At 35.7% G+C, this 20,677-nt stretch overlaps 2 protein-coding genes across 3 annotated transcripts in view; one reads left to right on the top strand and one right to left on the bottom strand.

The window, feature by feature from the left end:
• LOC136847703 (uncharacterized) overlaps positions 1-20,677 on the top strand; it is a 423,779-nt gene that overhangs the window by 356,947 nt on the left and 46,155 nt on the right. The gene's annotated exons all lie outside the window — the stretch shown is intronic.
• Positions 6,216-11,006, bottom strand: LOC136847704 (serine protease filzig-like). Its single transcript, XM_067119556.1, is given in 8 exon segments — positions 6,216-6,752; positions 7,311-7,566; positions 7,833-8,015; positions 8,176-8,471; positions 8,585-8,776; positions 8,779-10,080; positions 10,259-10,689; positions 10,836-11,006. Coding segments are annotated over 8 exon segments (2,832 nt in total). The 5' UTR covers positions 10,849-11,006; the 3' UTR covers positions 6,216-6,593.

The following is a 20,677-nucleotide window of genomic DNA, read 5'->3' as shown; positions in this document are numbered from 1 at the left end:
TCAATAAAATGTTTATAAATTTGTAAGGACATCTTTTTTTTTTATAAAGTAATGTACAGGTTTTTCAAATCAAAATATAACTTGCCTGACCTTTAGAATTAAAATGAAATGTTTAATTAACCTCATGTGATAACTATGAACTACCTGCATCATGATGATCACAGCAAATACTACTCCTGTTATACATCTGGAGTCTTTAAGACTAAAGAAGACGTTATAATCCAATGGGCGTTTCTCCAGGAATGCTTCAGGAGCTGAAGACTGCTTCAAAGAATCCTGGGGTTGTGAAGACATCTTTCAAGGATAATATTTTAATAACTGTCCAGAGATTTTAAACATTTCGAAATGGACTAAGTGGGTAATTCTAGAACAGCAGCAGCAGGCCCTACTTGTGATGGATAGCGAGCATCTGCTAGTATTACATAAGATACCTATTTTTTATAATATTGTGGTAACGGCTCCTGTACATAGAAATTTACGAACTCTTGTTACACATACAACATTTGTTTGCCGTGATGTCTGCGTAACTTTGTAACAGTTTTCTATTATATGCAACTTTATCGTTTGTCTATTATATGCATATATATATATATATATATATATATATATATATATATATATATATATATATATATATATATATATATATTTTATTTATTTATTTATATATATATATATATATGTGTGTGTGTGTGTGCCTGTGTGCCTGTGTAGAGAGTGAGAGAGAGAGATGCCGTGGATTTGTAGTAGAGTATTAGGCTCACATGAGCAAGTTCCGGTTCGATCACCGCCCGCCGCCCACCATGCGACATGCTATGGTCAAGAAAAGGGCTGAGCTGTCTTCCTTATCCCTAAAGACTTCTTGAGTACAGGAAGGGTCCTTCTTTCTGCCTACTTCTCAAAAATGGTAAATAAGCGTATGGTGAATTTTGTCCTTACAGGACCACGCTTTCCGACGATTGGTCCTGTTTACTACAGTCAGAAATCATAAAGTGAAGTGTTTATTTACACTACGACTTATACGATACCCGTGGTGTGACGTGAACTTCACTCGCAATTATAGTCAAGGCAAGTAGAAGACCGAGAAGGTAAGACTGGAAAAGTGTTGGCTTGTAAAATAAACCAAATTGTCTGTTATCTTTTCATAAGTTTTTATTAAATACTGTAAACATTAACGAGATAGTAAAAATCAGCATTCTTCATCATGGGGAAATTTTCAGTACACGAGAATGATCAAATAGACATGATCCATATACCCCTTCCCATTAGTCCGTAATATTTTTTGTTAGTTTTAGTTGGGATTTAAACCTAATTATTACTAGTATTTTAGAGCAAATTGTGAGTATTACTTTAGTTTCAACTTTGCTATCATATCTACACTCTATCACGACTCCTCTCCCGTGAACAAAATAAGACAAAGCAGTTCAAATCGGAATAGCCTAGGAATCTCTTCTCACGATGTGGCCGAAAACGGCCACTAGGCCTAACTACTGGCTGTTTTTTTTTTTTAACGCGCTGGGAAATCCAGGAAAGATAGGCCTATAAGACTACAGATTTAATCAAGTGTATACATAATAAATCTTCCTCTCTCTCTCTCTCCTCTCTCTCTCTCTCTCTCTCTCTCTCTCTCTCTCTCTCTCTCTCTATATATATATATATATATATATATATATATATATATATATATATATATATATATATATGTGTGTGTGTGTGTGTGTGTGTGTGTGTGTGTGTGTGTGTGTGAGAGAGAGAGAGAGAGAGAGAGAGATCATATATACACGTGTGTATGTGTGTGTGTGTGTTTGTAATTAACAACCTAACTTCACCAGTAAGATACCCAAATTCGGTCCTATGGGGAGAAATATCTATTGGACAATTACTAAGAGATCCTTTTAGGCTCCTGTTAACTTAACAAAGAATTAAGCATTCGATGGTTTGTTGACTGTGATGCATCTCAGTTATAACAGAAATTCTTGGAGTAACACTCTCTTACCAAAATAACTTCCTGAGAACCGAAAGGTTAACTCAGTCTGAAACTGCTCCCATTCAATAGGAAATGTAATCGGTGTATATGTAATATACATATATACTCTTAATTTTATATATATAAATATATATTGACATACATATGCCTACACATACGAACATATTTATATATATACATATATATATATATATATGTGTGTGTGTGTGTGTGTTTGTATTGTAGTAGAATTCAGTAATAATTATTAATCACCAAAGATCATTCCATGTAAAAATTAACTTCAGTGCAGGAATCTCTAGTTCTGGATCTCTTACCTTCTCCAGTATTTCTAGATAACTATCTGAAGTTACCATGTGGCATTGACCTTGAGTGCACACCAAGTGCGATGCTTTAACTACGATCCATATGAGATAGAAAGAAAGTGATGAAATATGAAGTAGGGGGATAAAACTGTTAAAGGATTAATAGAGAGAGAGAGAGAGAGAGAGAGAAGAGAAACTAATAATATTTCTACAAATAAGGTTAAAGATAAGTGCATGCAGTTGAGTTGCATTATTTATACTTTTCTTCCGTGTGGGATTTCCCCAATGCCCAGGACAATAGTGTCTTCCAGGTATTGTCATCTTTGATTCTCCACTTCCTTAGAAGACACTGGAAAATACACTGAGGTAATTATATGCCATCTTATGTCGTTATTGTTCCTTTATTTCTTGGCCTTGAGTGATTTGAACTTGGACTTCAAGAAACATAACAGATAGTATTTACTTGAACGCGATGTCACTACTAGGTACTGATGCATATAAACTTTGTGTTTATAAAAGATAACGAATTAGCCCGTAGATAAGCTTCTCTTCTTTTGATTATCCTACCGTTTTTCACCATCATTCTCCTCTGAGCCTTTGCTTTGTAGAGTTTGAAGGATTACAATAAGGATCTGCGACACAGTTACAGTGCTGAGGGAACGGTGACAAAGAATTTAACGCAAGACAGCACAATTGGATATTTTCCCTATCCATCTAATAATTCTTTTATGATGATTGAAGGAGTTTTCTGTGTCGATTTTTAAGATTTTCATTTCATTCTTACAATAATTTACTTTCTTCTATTATTGTCAATTATTCTTGAATAATCTGGGGTCGTGAAGATAAAAATACACTAAAAATAGTTCCCAACCTTTTTCAGTTCAGAAGCACGAGGAATGATAAATACATGATACTGTATTGTAGAAGAATTGAGGAAGGAACGGGAAATGCAACATTAATGAGCCCAAGAGCTTCATGGTCTGTTGATGGAGCAAACCACAATAGGCATTACGTCTCAAACATATTCGCGTTGTCAGGTCCAGAGGTCGCGAGCTTACCTTATGCTGACGAGACTTTCAAAATTCCTCACCTAGCAAGCATTTGTAATAGACGTGTACAACTTACCAGTGGACACAGCTCGATGTGCATAATAAGCAATTATGTTTCTTACAGCATCCTAGATAAAATTTGAAGGATTAAACATAAAACTCAAAACGAATGTCTCGTAAAAAAAATTTTTTTACCCTAAGTCATGCAGTTTTCAACCCATAGATGATTTGACGGTTCTTTTTGATAAGACATATTGCTGGATAATTCTTGTCTCTGGACTTGAATACTATTTGCTTTTCACCTAACTGTTAAACCTTCGCTGCCAGATTCTTTTTTTCCTATTCAAGATTTTCGGAAAGAATGAGTTCAGCGTCATGAAAGCAGGCAGCTATCTCAATTTTATCTCAGTAGAGTGCACACAATTATGCACGCATTTGCAAACAGACATTTAATTTTTATATCACAACAAATTTCATGGACAACTGCCATTCATTTTTATTACTAACCCTCCCTTTGAAGGGAACAAATAGATAACTAAGTTGAAATTCTCCTAGGATTTCTATTGTTTGACATAGTTCAGTGTTTACGTGCCTCGCCTCACGAGGGGAGTCCTGGGATCGATCCCGATCGAAAAAAGCCGACCTAGATCGGTTCCCTTAAAAAAAAAAATAGTGCACGAGTCTACCTAGTTATTCAACTAAGAGCCTGTAGTCAGTCGACTGTGGTGTGTTGCAATCAGAGTGGAAAAGAGCATAGAGTTAACAAACTCAGTCCAAACGACTTATTGATAACAGGATAGTTAACATCCTTTGGAACCATCCATTTAAAGAGGAAAGGTGTATATGTATATGTATATATATATATATATATATATATATATATATATATATATATATATATATATATATATATATAAATATATATATAGATAGATAGATAGATATACTGTTAAAACGGAATTCCATCTAATAAAAGAAGCCCATAAGAACGCCCAAATGTAGAAAGTTAATGCTGTATTTCGGAGAAATTGTCAACTGGAATGACGCAACAGATGACCTCTGGATTTCTTGGTAAAAATACCTCTTTTCTGTAACTCTCATTTCATTCAATATCTGCCTGTAGAGGGAAACAGTTGTTCTCCGAAATATCGCATTCACTTTCTACATTTTGGCGTTTTTATGGACTCCTTTTATTATATATATATATATATATATATATATATATATATATATATATATATATATATATATATATATATATATATACATATATATTATATATGCATATTTATATACATATATTATATATACATATATATATTATATATACATATTTATATATATATATATATATATATATATATATATATATATATATATATATATATATATATATATATATATATATATATATATATATATATATATTGTGTGTGTGTGTTTTTTGCGTGTGCGTTTGGAATAGAAATGTGATCGGGTACATTTGGATATCATAACAGGAATTGTTTAGTTTCACGATAAATGTGTTACCAAACTAAGAATTTTAAAGTCAAGACAAAGTCTAAAAAAAAACTGAACACGGGCGACAAATAGCTAGCTATTCAACACTACGTTGCCCTCCACAGCCATAAAAAAAACGCCAGCGGTTTCACTAATTCTTTATTTTCATTCTAGTTTATTTCGACTCACTCGTTTTTATGACCTTTCTATAACCTTAAGAACGAGATGAACAACCTCCCCTCTCTTTTTGTGCAAGTGTTCTCCGGAACAATAAGAGCTTTACTTTCACTTCTCCTTTCCCTTTTGGTCGTTCCAGTTCTGACTGGATCCTTTTAGAAAACGGAATGAAGGTGGCTCGTTCAAGGAGATACTTAGACATTTGAAGGTTTAGAATCAGCTTTCTTTAGTATTATACACAGGGTATTATATTTGCTTTGAGTGAGCTGGTGATACCTACGTAACCAGATGTAGTTAGTTTCGAGGTAGTTATCACAATCATAAATTTTATCGGAGGTAATATACAGTATAATTTTATGAAATGTGTAACAACCTACCGTAAGTTCCCTTATAATCCGCCAAGTCATAAATAACGATTCCTGCCATGAAAGATAATTTGTTGAACTCTGATTCTGCTCATAGTATAAAGATTCTTATAAAAGAATACTGGGCTGTCTGTGTTAACGGTGATTGTTACTTTTTCGCAAAAAAAGACTGCGGCTCTTTTAATGGGTTCTTATCCTTTATTTCTTTCTCTTTTCTTGAAAGAAAAAATAATTTCTTTCACATTAGTACGACTGCTTCTTCTACATATTTTATCTTTGGTTCTTCTTGACCCTAAATGTCGCTTTTTTTGTGCGTGAACCATCACAATATTTGGATATATTTCGGTGTAAATGGAAGTTATTCTCGCCTACAGATTGAGCACTTACTTTTTACCTAATGGTGACATTATTTACTTTTTTATTCTATTTTCCATTGATTTATTATAACAATGTTAACGTTTATAAGGAAAATAATGTCTTCACTATCATTTTGCAGAGACAAATTATTATCCTGATCATATGTCCTATTCTTTCTCCTCTCATTTTAATAAAAACGACATGTCTCTTCTATACAGAAACCTCAGACGATCTCCCATTTCAGGAAAAAAAAGTTAAGTATATCTTAGTTTAACCAGACCACTGAGCTGATTAACAGCCTCCTTAGATTTACTTTTACGTGGCTGGCCCTAGAAGGGACCTAGATTTAATCTTATACGAAACTAAGAACTTCAATTCGGTTACCCGACCAAGTCCCTTTTCAGAAAAGACAGAGACAAGGTCTTATCTCGTATAAAACTAGAAAATAGGGATGACTTCAGGTAACAGAAACACTTGATGATCATAACAAAGAATAATTTATTAATGGCAACAAGAGCTCTTACTGAAGAGTACAGCGTAGCATACTATGCTTACAAAAATCTCCACTAACGTGAAGGGTTTAGAGAAAAGTTTCCGTTTGCAACATCGAGGTGCTATCATTTATGAAGACCCGTTCCATTTGCAAGTAAGTCTGGATTTCGTTTTTCAGTTTAATTCGACATTATCCTCGGTACGTAAAATTTCAATTTTCAATCAGCGTTTGAGTGTTCACTTTACACCGTTATTATTATTAGGTACTTATAAAACTCGATTATCGATTTACATTCTGGAGATTCAGACTGCTGCAAAAGAAACGTTCCTTCGGGAAAGAGATGAACAAACGCTCTTTGGAATATTAAAACTTAGTAATGCTTTTGATCCAGTCGACGTAGTTAGATACTTTGACGTACACCCCGGGCACTCCTGGGCTTCCGCACCCGATGCCCCAGGAAACCAAACCAGCTAGTTGCATACCACCTGTAGTTGAGCAGACTAATGGGCCACCGCCGTCACCCTGGAAACAAAATTGTGATTAATATGTAAATGAGGAATGAAAATAGGGAGAGCATATATAAGACACTCTAATTATAATCAAGAAAACACTAAAATGGATCCATCATCATAATGTCACTGCTTTAAACTGAGTTTGGTGAGATTTAGTTTACAGAACGGATATATCCAGCAATTCTACAATATAAATAAGTCACATACTTATATAAACGAGAACGAAAAGTGGCATTCATATATATATATATATATATATATATATATATATATATATATATATATATATATATATATATATATATATATATATTATATATAATTTATATATATATGAATATATATATATTTATATAATTATATATACATAATATATATAAATATAATTTATATATATATGAATATATATATATATATTTATATAATTATCTAATATATATAAACATATATATATATATGTATATATATAAGTATAATACATACATATATATACACACACACGTATTTATATATAGATATATATATATATTTGTATTGAATATAATAAGACCTGCTGAGTATGACTCACCTTGCAAGTATCTTTTCCGTTCTCTCCTCCAGCGCAGAAGTTCCCTTCGTGCAACGTGAAGGCAGCGCCGAGCCGCGTGTTCCGGAGCATCTGTTGGCACTGTTGGTCATCTATGATTGGAACCTCGATTTCCTTCAGGACCTGGCTGAATTTGCCATCGCTGCCGAAGGCATCTTTGCCCCATCCGGTCGCGTGGCATCGCTGGTAAGTGAACTCGGCGAATTTTTCGGGGAGACAGACTGGTGTGATGTGAGGACTGTAGAAAGGCGATGGTTAGAGATTTGGGTTCCAAACGATATTCTGATAAGTGAATGAACAAACTAGTTTGTACAAAAGTAAACAAAAACAGTACAGAATATAAGTTTTAAATAGAATCGTTGTGATTAGCTGGGTATCGCGAAATTTTAAAGAACTCTCTCTGTGAACAAGAATAGACTGAAAGCAAAATAAATTACTTAAATACTACAGGCAAACGATATAAACTCGGTTACTGGATTTGCCAAGCACGAGCAAAGGTCTTACTTGGTAGAAAAGTCTACGGGATGTTCCATCCTAATGACTGCGATATCATTGTTGAGATTTCCGGCATAGAAATCTGGGTGAATGTAAACGCCAGACGCCCTCATTTCTACATGTTTGTAGAATTCTGTTTGTCCACTGACGTCCCATTCGCCTAAGCGAATGTTGAGGATCGATGGGTGCAGTCTGAACAGAACAAACATTTTCTTACGTGAGATAGGGACTAACAATGGTGACATGCTAGGATGTCAGAAAAAATAAATATGTGCAATGTTTTTCATTGTCTAAAATAAAAATAATAATCTCAACAGACAGAAGATTCCCTTTTGAAATACAAAGAACTTACCCATCAACACAATGAGCAGCTGTCAAAACATGTCGGTCATCAATGAGCGTTGCTCCGCACACATAGAGGTTGTCTGCATTTTCCCTCTTGAGCACAGCTCCTTGCCAGGGGTATTCTCCGAACTCGGTGTCTCCCTGAACGAAATGTGCTGTCTTCACACGGCCGAGAAGACCAGAGGCACTTCTCTGGCCACAAGTGTACTGTGGGACCTGACGAGCTCTGTATACAGGTCTTCTGCAACAGACGTGGTTAGCACCACATCCAGCACCATTAGGGGTGAATCCATGAAGCTGTCGCTGTAATGAAAAAGTAAAAGTATTGTTTATTGGTCGTTTTTTATATAGTATTTTATGTAGTTCAGTGAAAATTTACTTTAAATTTTCAAAATGAGAACAGGGAATTGACTTACCCCTTGGCGGTCACTGTAGATAGCAGGAGAGTCTTCTTCCTCATCTTCCTGTTGTTCTTCTTCGTCGAGTGCTGTAGCATTCACATCCCTTCGAGAACGAGATTTCTCATCCAGTATTTCAGGAACTTCAGTAGCTGCTTCAGTCACAGCTTCAGTTACGTCCTCCTCATAGTCATACAAATATTCAGTTGTAGTTTCAGTTGCATCTGTTGTTGCTTCTTCAGTAAAGACTTCAGTTTCATCTTCAGCTTCTGATGAGTTTTATCAAAACCAGAAAGAGCTTTTCCACGACGAACTGAGCTCTGAGGTTTGATCTCATTGAAACCTAGGCTACCTGTGACATTGACTGCACCATCGTTCTCAATATCGGTTGCATTTGAAAGTATATTAGTACCTCGTGTACGGGCATCAATCATATTTCTGATGTCTCCAGGAGCATTTCTGGGTACCACATCTTGAGCAGAACAGAAGTTAACTGGCACACACTGGCAGTCCTCTCTATAGGCAGGTAGCTGTTGGCGGAAGAGGGTCTGCAGTTCTTGTGGCATTGGCCTGAAGCCTCCAGTTTCAATCTTTCCAGGCTGGAAGTTAGTGCCACCAACTAAAGTAGCTGGGATAACTGTTGGTACTGCTGGTGATATAGATGGGAATGAAGTTGGTATCTGCTGCTTGACAACAACTTGATTCACTGATGGAACTTGCTGCTTTACAGCCACTTGGTTAACAGATGGTTGTGCAACATGGAGAACGTTTTGACTCTCACCAAGAGAGAAGCTGTCGCTAATGTCCTGACGTTGAACTGAATATTCATCAAATTGATTTATACTGTCGTGCACGCTTTGGAGTAACCCATTGGGATCGCTCTTGTAGACGTTAGCAGGAACTGTTTTATCATTGTAGACGTGGGTGTGAGTATGATGATGTTGTTCAACTACTGTGGGCTGGGCGTGGACGGTTACAGTTTTCACTTGCTCAACATAGACGGGTTTTGGTTCAACATAAGAGACCTTAGGGGAGGAATAGGAAGGCTTGACATCATAATTTGGTTCAGGAGCATGGTAACTTGGCTTAGGTGGGACATATGCTGGTTTTGGTGGTGAGTAAACTGATGGTGGAGAAATGTAAGAAGGTGCTGGAGCAGTGTAGCCAGGTTTAATGGGTGGGGTGTAGGATGGCAACAATGGAGCATAATTTGGGTTGGGAGCTATGTAAGATGGACTCAGGACGTCACCTTTTGAGATTTTGGGTGGCGCCTTTGGCTTAGAATCTGGCATGAAAGGCTTCAAAACAGAAAATAGTCCATCTAGGGCAGAGGAGGGAGCTTTAGTGGGTGGTCCAACTTGGTAGTTCCTGTTGGGATAACGTGGGGGAGGGGGTGGATAAGGGGCGGCAGCAGCGTAAGTGCCTTTGGGTCCTATGGGTTTTGGTGGACCATACTGACCGACTCTGGGGGGAGCATAATGAGATTTTACTGGATCTGATTGTTTTTTGTCGCACTGCAAAAGAAACAAGAACAAAATTAATTTTATACAAACGAGAATACAAAGCGCATACCGTAATGAAAAGAGTATTCAACTGTACATATTTATACATTATATAATGCATTTATAACATATATCTGATAATAAAAATAAAATAGAATCTGAAACGAAGTTTCCTTTTCCATTTACTTACATTGATTCCAATTCCGTATGAGCAAAGCTTTTCGCCAAGACCTAAGAACCTTCCTTCGCGATCACCTTCTTGAGCAACGACCAAACCATCGACCACTTCACCTTCCCCGGCGACGCTGAAGCTGAGACCCTCATATGGTTCTCCCTGTAGGGGTAGGGACTGGAAAGTCTTTCCGCCACTGACAATCTCTGGAGGCAAAGACTCGTAAACGAAGGAATCGGACTCCTCTGCTAAAGGCAAAGCGGCTATGTCGACGAAGGCGCCTTCACTTGCTAAAGGATGTCCTTCGGACCGGGCTTCGGTAGCCGCGAATTCCACGAGAACTGGCTCTGACAATGAACCTGAGGGTTCCTTTCCTTCTATTCCCCATGACCAGTCCTCCTCAATAGCGAAGGCCGTCGCCGCCGCCAGCAACAGCAAACAAGCTATACCTAAAAACACAAAAAGACATTTATTATTTAGAAAGTAATAATTATCTTTCTTTCCATTCAGGGAGTGGCGCAATATACGAACAGACTTTCACTTTCACTTTCTAATCCATCACGTGGCAGCAGAACAAAAGCACATCGGTACTCACTGACAAATCTCATGATTTTCACACTCGCTGACTAATGACGGTAACTGTCAGTCAGTAATATATTATTGTAATAAATACTTATATAAATAAATATATAAATAAAAAACTCTACGTGGAGAGTTGAATCACGGGGCACAAAGCACGCCCTCACTCAGCGCTGGATGGCGAGGAACTTGTCTCTTCGCTCTGCTCGCGCCGTTTTTATATCGCACCATCACCAACGTAAGCGTCCCCAGTCTCCCGGAACCCCCTTTTGTCGAAGGGAACCGTCCCCGAAAATACCCACGACCTTCACCCACCAGGATGTGACCCATGGATTGGTCATTCACTCATCATGAAGAAGATTTAGAACGTGAAGTTATATGGGAATTTAAGTTGCTGGAGTCCATCTTCTGTATAAGTATTGCGGAAAGCAAATTCGTAAACCATTGGTAATGTACATCAGACTGAAGCTGTACTTTTAAATTTCAAAAATAACTTCACCAGGTATCTGCTCAGTTGATGAAAAATAAAGCAGAATTTCGACATCTTTATTCGCTGCCTTTCATGGCCCCGCAAGTGAATGTCTCAACGAAAGTAAAGAAAGGTGGAGAGAGAGAGAGAGAGAGAGAGAGAGAGAGAGAGAGAGAGAGAGAGAGAGAGAGAGAGAGAGCGAAGCAGGGGCACGTCAGAGGTTTGGCATGAACCGTGTGAGACACACTAAGCATCTTATTTGGCAACATGGTCATGAAGTAGGAGTAGTTTTTGGCTCAACTAATCTTACTCATTTTAATGTTTTTAGATTCTTTCTTCTTAATTTTTATTTTGCACTGTTAACACGCTCTTACCAAACTTAAAATGTATTCTTTCAACTGATAAACACATCCAGTTTCTCCCACAAGAAAAAATATATAACTAATGTAGATGTGAAAAAAATGAGAAGCAAGAGAGGCAGAGAGAGGAGGAAGAGGTGAAAGTTACCACGAAGTTATCTTTGTTCTCTTGGGAAGTAACGGATTGCCGAGAGGAAATGACATAAGAGATCTCGGAATTTAGAATGTCTTTTAGATTTCGAGGAGTGAAATAGTAAACCCTGTCAATTTATGGCGGCTGTTTTTTTTCATGAATCTAAGAATATTCTTTTTACAAGTGTTTGACCAAAAATTGAAGGAAAGGAAGAGCTTTTTTTCATTACAAAAATGTAAGTTTTTTTCGTGTCCGGAATGCGTCATCAAAATAGAATGGGAGAGAAAAGTTTTCGTGTTTTTTTTAACAGCTCAGAAACGTCTCCATGACGAGGATATGATTGTGTCAATATGGAGGAGCTGTTTTTAGGTATGCCAACGGTGCGTAGCGATACAGTTCTGCCCTAGTTGTCCGTAATAGTGAAACGTTGTTATTTTAGACTACTTGTTGGTTACAATCCAGCTCTTGAAAAATATAAATATTCTATATCTAAAACTGTGGTAGAATGAAGTGTCACATTTATATACAGTATACAAATATAAATATATATATATATATATATATATATATATATATATATATATATATATATATATATATATATATATATATATATATATATATATATATGTATGTATATATATATATATGTGTGTGTGTGTGTGTTGTGTATAACTGAATCACGAAAATGTTGAACGTGATGAATATATAAATAAAGACAAAATCCATGAAGGAAAGAGACACACTGGAGTGCTGCAAGGCCTTTCGACTGTCGTCCTTTACTTGGCAGACTGCTAAGTAAAGGACGACAGTCGTAAGTCCTCGCAGCACTCCAGTGTTTCTCTTTCCTTCGTGGATTTTATCAGTATATATATATATATATATATATATATATATATATATATATATATATATATATATATATATATATATATATATATATATATATGACATCAGGTTTGGTGAAATGTGGAAGATGTTTTTCCACAGAAAATTGAAAGCTGTAGAGTGAAAATGAGGATACAAAGAAATGTAGCTATTGTGTTATTATCCTAAATATAAAAGTGTAGTAAATTATGGACTTATTAAAAGGAGGGTTAGAAGTTTCTATATTGCATGTAATTACACAAATATACATCAATATGCGCACGTACATAATTATATATACATCATACCGACTACTTACCTGCAGTATACCGTATATGCTTGTATAGATTATGCCATACAAGTGATTTAATCTTCTGCTTCTTTTTCATATGAGGCCGTATCGTCCATTCGAAGACCTCTGAATCTGATGAGGACTATTTTATGGGTTAATAACCTTTCAGCTCGGTACTGCAGCCTCTCCTTGTTCCAGTTCGTCTTCGCTCCAAAATTACTCCATTCTCCAGGAGACGGGCCTCTTGTTTCCTTTTGGTTAACCCTAATCTTGCTCCTCTTAGATGATTTCCGCCGGGCTGGGCCGTATAAGAACGTCAGATTGCCTTTTTTTTAGTCTTGTACGAAAGCGGCATCAGCTTGGCAGTGGAGAGTCAAGTAAAGGGTGAAATTTTCCTTTTCTCTCGCAGGAATTTGAATCTCGGGCGTCTCAAAATTGTAGAATCTTAGAACAGAGTGTCCTACACACACACACACACACACACACACATATTCACGTTACACACACATATATATATATATATATATATATATATATATATATATATATATATATATATACATATATGTACATATACATATATGATTTATGTGTGTATATGTATGTGTGTGTGTGTGTAATGTGTCGACTGTGCCTGTGTATGAGAGTCGAACATAAATAAATGTTCATTAGCATAACAATACTCCTGCCTTGATAGTAATAGTTATTACAATGTTTTTGCTTTCCCTTCATATTAACAGGTTTTTACACTCCATGAATTTCACTTCTCATATAGGATATAGTTTGAATCCTTTATAGAGAGATGCATCTATACTTGGATTATCATACCACAGTAAAGAGAGAGAGAGAGAGAGAGAGAGAGAGAGAGCTCTTTCTGAAGGGTTCATATACCTGAACCGGTTTCACGTTCATTTCCAGCTGAAAATTACATTTTTCTCCATTCTGAAATCAGATACAGGCGCGCTTGCGCACGGGAGCGTATGTAGACAAACATATACGCATGATTGCACAGTTAATGGAGATAAGTTAAGCTTTGACAGATTCTTAGCCAAACGAAAAAATATCAAACAAATTCACAATAGGTTTAAGGGAAATCAGCGATCAAAGACACATGGGGTGCTTTCAAACTGGCATACAACTGGCACGGGGAAAACTACCTGTTCCACCCACACACTCACACACGTACATTTATAGCTGAGAATGAATATTGTGTTTTGTAATAAAAAATCTTCCTGAATAAGGATGACCAATAATATTTACTTGTTCTGGGGATATAACCCGAGCTCGTTAGAGTTAGCAAAGACAATGAGAAGTCATAAGTGAAATTAATTTTTAATGTGTTTATCCGCCTCATGCCTTGATGCAGAGAAAATGTAACGGTAGAACTTAACAATCAAATATTTTAAGTTGGTCAGAACACTGAGCTTTAATAGTCTCGTCTAAGTATTGACCTTGGAACGCTGTAGCCAAAAAGGCAAATTATAAAACGTGCGAAAAACACACTATTATAAATTCACCAGAGTTACAACATTAAAACCCAACACTTTCGTTGTCCTCATGCAAGCGAACCAGAACGACTCGCGATTACTGGGCACTTCCAGAATAGAAAAGAAAGCTAGATTGAACCTTCTTACGTTATGGCATAAAGAAATTTTTATTATTGCCATCTTCTCTATTTCTGGACTCTTTTAATCAGCCTGTTAAATATTCATCATCATACGAGAAGTTCACTGCTACCATTAATTTTTTTTTTTTTTTAATGTTTACAGAGACGATGCTATATCCCGCTTGAGATTCGGCCTGCTCAAGGAGTTTTGTTCGGAGCCAAAGAGAAGTTAATATGACAACAATAACAAATTCATCTCTCCTTACTTTTAGGTACTGAGTTTTATATGCAAATGCTACCCAAAACATTTTTAATAGTTTTGAGACGTCTGGTTTAGCTTATAAAATCACTTTAAAAGTTTTGTTTATCGTTCTCAAATGAATGCTTAATCGGTGAATTAACCTTTTGTGGTTCTCGATGATGTACAAGTACGCAATTGCTTTCCCAAACCTTAAGAGGAGTGGCGGTTAGATAAACTGGGGTCTGGGTTCCCCAACCACAGCTAATCTTGGTGGCCCCCACTATGCCAGCGAAGAGACCTATTTTGTAGAACAAGTGGCCTACGAGTTACCCCGGGAAAGAATAATTGGATACCCTAAGCTCGGTAGCTAGTGGAAACTTCAGTGGCAGGCTAAGCGACGATCTACTTAACGTCACTGGACTTTGAAATGATTAATTTCTAGTTATATCAAAGAATTTGCAAATGAGATCCAATTTAGTGTTTAATGCAAAAGCCGATGGACAAGTAATCTTAACCTTTGATTTAACCCAGGCTAGATGGAAAAAAAAATGTCAAGAAAAAGTGTTGTTTAATCCCATGAGAAGAACTGAAATCACGGCTTGAAGATTTTGAAAGTGAGGGGAACCAGAAGCAAAAAGAAAATCCCAAAGCTTAGCGGCGGAAGAAAAAAAGGTGGTGGCAACCGTGATATCACACCATTGCATCAAATTAAATGAAGACAGTGTGTTATGTGACCACGTCTCTACTCAATTGTGCTTGCTGTGTCAGTGGCGATTAATGAAATGTACAGGACAAGGAGAGCGAGTGAAGATATTAATTAATTACGGCTGAGAATATGGTTCACGGAATCGTCTTGTCGTTTAAAAAGAAGCGAGAGAATGAATGAAAGCAATCGACAATCACTTACAGTCATGAAAATTACTTTCTATTGTTAAAGCACCAACAAATTACTCTTGTTCAGATCTGGAAGAAATGCTAGGGAAAAATGTCCAGATGACAGACTGAAGAGATAATTTCGGCGTTTATCGTTAATTAGGAGAAAACGTTAAGTAAAACACGCTGATAAATAAGAACCTCAGTACTGTATTTCTTACGCCATCTATGTCACTTATGAAAGTGAGTCTTTAGAGAAAAAATCATAAAAAAAAAACGCTCATAAACTCGGAAGCGATAGCTCATGTGTCAGTGAATTGAACGGGTTTTGTACTGACATGACGGTCGCCATCGCCAAGCCAAAACCGCAGTGACGAATGAACGAGTTCAGCTTCCACTTATCACGCGGGAGCTCAATCGACGCGCGACGGAACGAGGCGGTGTTTACATGCCTGAAATTCCGTCGATGACTTTGCTTAAAAGAAGGCTCTGGTTGCGTAATGGAAACTAACAACATATCAACGACCGGCACGTGGGGATCACTTCCGGCTTCGTCCACACATTCAGAATTCGTTTTGCTTCCCTTCGAATCGAGATTAATTACTGAAGGGTAGATTAGCATTCAACCTTTTGTTTCCTTGCATCATGTACCTCTCACTGATGTAAAGATCAGAATTATAATTCACACACACACATATATATATATATATATATATATATATATATATATATATATATATATATATATATATATATATATATATATATATATATATAGTATATATATATATATATATATATATATATATATATATATATCAGTTTCATACTGAGAGCACAGCTACATAATCTTGAGACTAAGGAAAATAATACATTCTTTGATTCCATACAACTTTTTCGTTACATCTCATTGACATCAATATCAAACTAAAAGTGACAGTTGCGTTCCTTATTAACCAGTAATGGAAAACTCAAGCTAAAAGATTTTAAGTATTTTCCTAATGAATCATTGTCTTAAATATCACACTACGCAATAATGACTTTTTTCTTAATTTATACTTAAACTTTTTGTTAACATCTAACAATACGTGAGACTTCTATTATTAGTTTTAAATCCTACCCTGGATTATGTGCAATTTATTTGAAAAACTTTAGATTAGGAGTCAATCACCGAGAATGTTGAAGCACAGAAAAAGAATTTCTTCATTTTGTTCGGTAAGCGAAAAAAAAAAACACCTTTATTACGGTAAGAACATAATTGACATTCACCTCAGTAACTTCGGTATATTTTGTTGGCCCGAGAAAAATTTACTTTCAAATTTCTTAGAAAGTTATGTCCGCTGCTGAGTTATTCATGGTATCTAACGGTGCTGAAGATTATAAAGACAGTACTTTGAATTACGAAAACTGGAACATCGTGTATTATTCCTGGACAGATATCTGTCACTGATTTTCTGTCACATGATATTTCCATTCTTTGGTACTTCTAGTCGTTGTCTGTGGAGCGTATTTGAAATTAATATTTAATATATATATATATATATATATATATATATATATATATATATATATATATATATATATATATATATATATATATATATATATATATATATATATGTATGTATGTATGTATATATGTATGTATGTATATATACATATGTAAATATAATATACATGTATGTATGTATATACATATATATATATATATATATATATATATATATATATATATATATATATATATAATATATTATATATATATATATATATATACATATATACTGTGAGGTGGATAGATAGAAATATGAGTGATAAGTCATTATCGTTTTGTTTTATCTTCTTAAGATTCTCATAGACTTCATTCAGTGGCTAGCAAAAATCTCTGTTCCCTTTTACATTTGGTAGCCTTTCGTTTTTCCGTCTACTCTTGTCACATTTCTAACCTTTAACCTGTTATACTTCTGCATCTGAATTGCTGGGTTTTCTCACTTACTTCTCCAGTGAATCAATGAGGACGAAAAGATATTGATAAATTAAACCTCGTCTGCAGGTGGAGGATGTCTGTGGGTCATTCACCTCTTCCGCCGATCTGGCAAGCTACCACCTTCAGGCGAAGCTGCATCCATGTACCGAGGGTGGGGTGTCTTTACCTCTCTTCGGTGAACCTTTCCCTTGAAGTAAGATTTCCGGTGTTATTGTTTCTTTTATACGGGTTCAAAAATTTATATCAAAGTATTTAGCCCCGGACAAAAGTACATATCCTTGTTACATTGCCTTTCGTAAGAGAAAAATTATGTTCGTGACGCTCGGAGAAAGAATGAATATGCTGTGATATTCCAGTGAGTGAAAGTAATTTTTTTATAAAATGCATTATTATTATTATTATTATTATTATTATTATTATTATTATTATTGTCAGTAGTAGTAGTATATTGGTTTTGCGAGTGGGTATAACTCGATAACATTGTCTCAAGAAACCAGGAAAAATCCAAGAAAAGACCATCGTGAATATTCAATGTTGTCATTGCATCATTTTGTGTACAATACTACGACGCATTACAAAGAACAACGCAAAACAAAACTGTAGAGAATGATAAGACCGGGTGAAAGTTGACCCTTCGCCCTAGTGGGAGGGGGGAACTCGCCGAGTGTTCATGCAATGACTGTGACGACAACAACAAACAAATCTCAAGAATAACAAAGCAGAAAAAAAGACGTTATAGCACAACACACAAAGCGTTTTAGATTTTTAAATTAAGATATTCTGTTACTCCCAGAATCATAACAGTAAAGTTGATGATGAACTTTGCTTACTTCGGTATCTTGATGTGTGTATGCACATTCTAATATATATATATATATATATATATATATATATATATATATATATATATATATATATATATATATACGTGGTTTTGTATAACGTGGTTTTTCAACTGCGACTTTTCCTCTTACTGGACGTGGCTTCAGAAGGTAATACCTTTAGGTTACCTGTAAACCTTTTGAAATGAGGTTGATAGCCCCATGAATTTTTTCATCCTCTTACAACCCACTACAGTCGGGTAATCAACAGCTACATAGTTCAGTACTCATGCCAACAGAGGGACAATGATGTTTTTCTGTAAATATTGGAATTGAAATCTGGCCTCCTGCCGCGTGAGGCGAGATTGGAGCTTATGACAGACACACACATACGAACGCACGTATGTACACATATGCGTGTGTTAAGGGGTAGGTGTGGATAGGTGTGTGTATGTGTGTATGTCTGTGCGTTTGTTTGCGTGTGTTTATATCCACATAGGTATGCCCACGATAATATCATTAGTTAATTTACGCCGACTAAAGATGAGTGTTGACATGTACGGTTGCATTCCATTACTGAATCAATCAGATCAGACGAGGAAGGGAAATTTCTTATTGAGTTTCAGTTAGCATTAAATCCCCCTGCATCCCTCTATTACAAACTACACTCTTGACTTGAGAAACTGAAAGCAACGAACGAAGCACAAACTTTCCTTTCCAATTTGATTTGCAGAGGTTGACAGGCAGGGCGGCATCTGGCAACTTTACCAAATTACGCATGACTTGTTCTTGGCGGTAAGTGCCAGAGAGTGGTCTGTATCAGCTTAGGGACTGAGACAGTGGCGAAACGAACACGACAAAACCAAGTCTTCAACGCCAAGATCGTGAATTAGAGAAAATGTAATTGTACTAACTCAAGCACTCACACACATACACACACACACACACACACACACACACATATATATATATATATATATATATATATATATATATATATATATATATATATATATATATATATATATATATATATATATATACTGTATGTGTGTGTGCGTGTGTGTGTATTAGCGTTAACGTTGTCATGTGTTACGTGGATAAATAAAATACAAAACTTATTTATATGTGCATGCACGGTATCCGAAACTCATTTCATTATGCTTCTGATGCTTCTAAGTCTTACATTCACAGTCCCAGTTATGATTTTTAAACACGCAGAGAGAGAGAGAGAGAGAGAGAGAGAGAGAGAGAGAGAGAGAGAGAGAGGCATGGAACGCGCATACTCACAGTCTTAGAGATAATGGTTTATTTGTAATTCGATTTTTTATGTATCTCTCTCTCTCTCTCTCTCTCTCTCTCTCTCTCTCTCTCTCTCTCTCTCTCTCTCTCTCTCGTTTTTGTAACGTGGAACTCAAAAGATTTATTTTTCTTTTCTTAACTGTCATCGATTTGAAAATATCTTTAAAGTAATCATAAAACTTTCATATCTGTTTCCCTATAAATGAAACTTACTGCTATTACTAAAAAGAAATTTCTGTAATGTTCCAAGTCCTGGATAGTCCAGAAAAACAACTTTTCACGAACGAAAGCAAATACACTATTTGTTAATAAAAACAGGGAGCATATAGGCCCAGACAGAAATTGACAGAACTGATAATGAATATTTTCAGGTAGACAACTGACGCATAAACAATAATGAAACTGGTTTTCAGAAGAAATTAAAACGAAAATACAGTAAGAGACAATAACAGAGATTGACAGGAAAAATGTGAAAGGCTCGAAATTATTCCAAATAATTATTCAGTAAACTTGTCAGATTCAAGACGCGATATGAGAAAAATACCTGACAAATATTATGGAAGAATATTTTTTCACTTAAAAATTCAATTAAGATGCAAAAGGTATATATTTTTTAATAAATGAGACTGTTGATTATGAATTCTACCTCATGCTAAGCCCATAGGAAAAAAGGTCAGGGTTTTTACCATATCTGTCCACATGTCCTAATGTTTTCTTCTTTTAAAAGAGGACCAGTCGGTGGTTTTAGCTGCTGTCTCGATATTCGTTTTAAAATGTAGAGAGAGAGAGAGAGAGAGAGAGAGAGAGAGAGAGAGAGACGTCCCGGTGTTTCTTTGCATTGAAGGGTAGTAATAATATTCATGATAACGATGGAAAAAATACTGATATTTAAGATGATTACTAATAAA

The sequence above is a fragment of the Macrobrachium rosenbergii genome, chromosome 17, assembly GCF_040412425.1.
Source record: "Macrobrachium rosenbergii isolate ZJJX-2024 chromosome 17, ASM4041242v1, whole genome shotgun sequence".
NCBI classification, from domain to species: Eukaryota; Metazoa; Arthropoda; class Malacostraca; order Decapoda; family Palaemonidae; genus Macrobrachium; species Macrobrachium rosenbergii.
The sequence above is the reverse complement of the archived record's forward strand: the minus strand, read 5'-3'. Positions and strand labels throughout refer to the sequence as shown.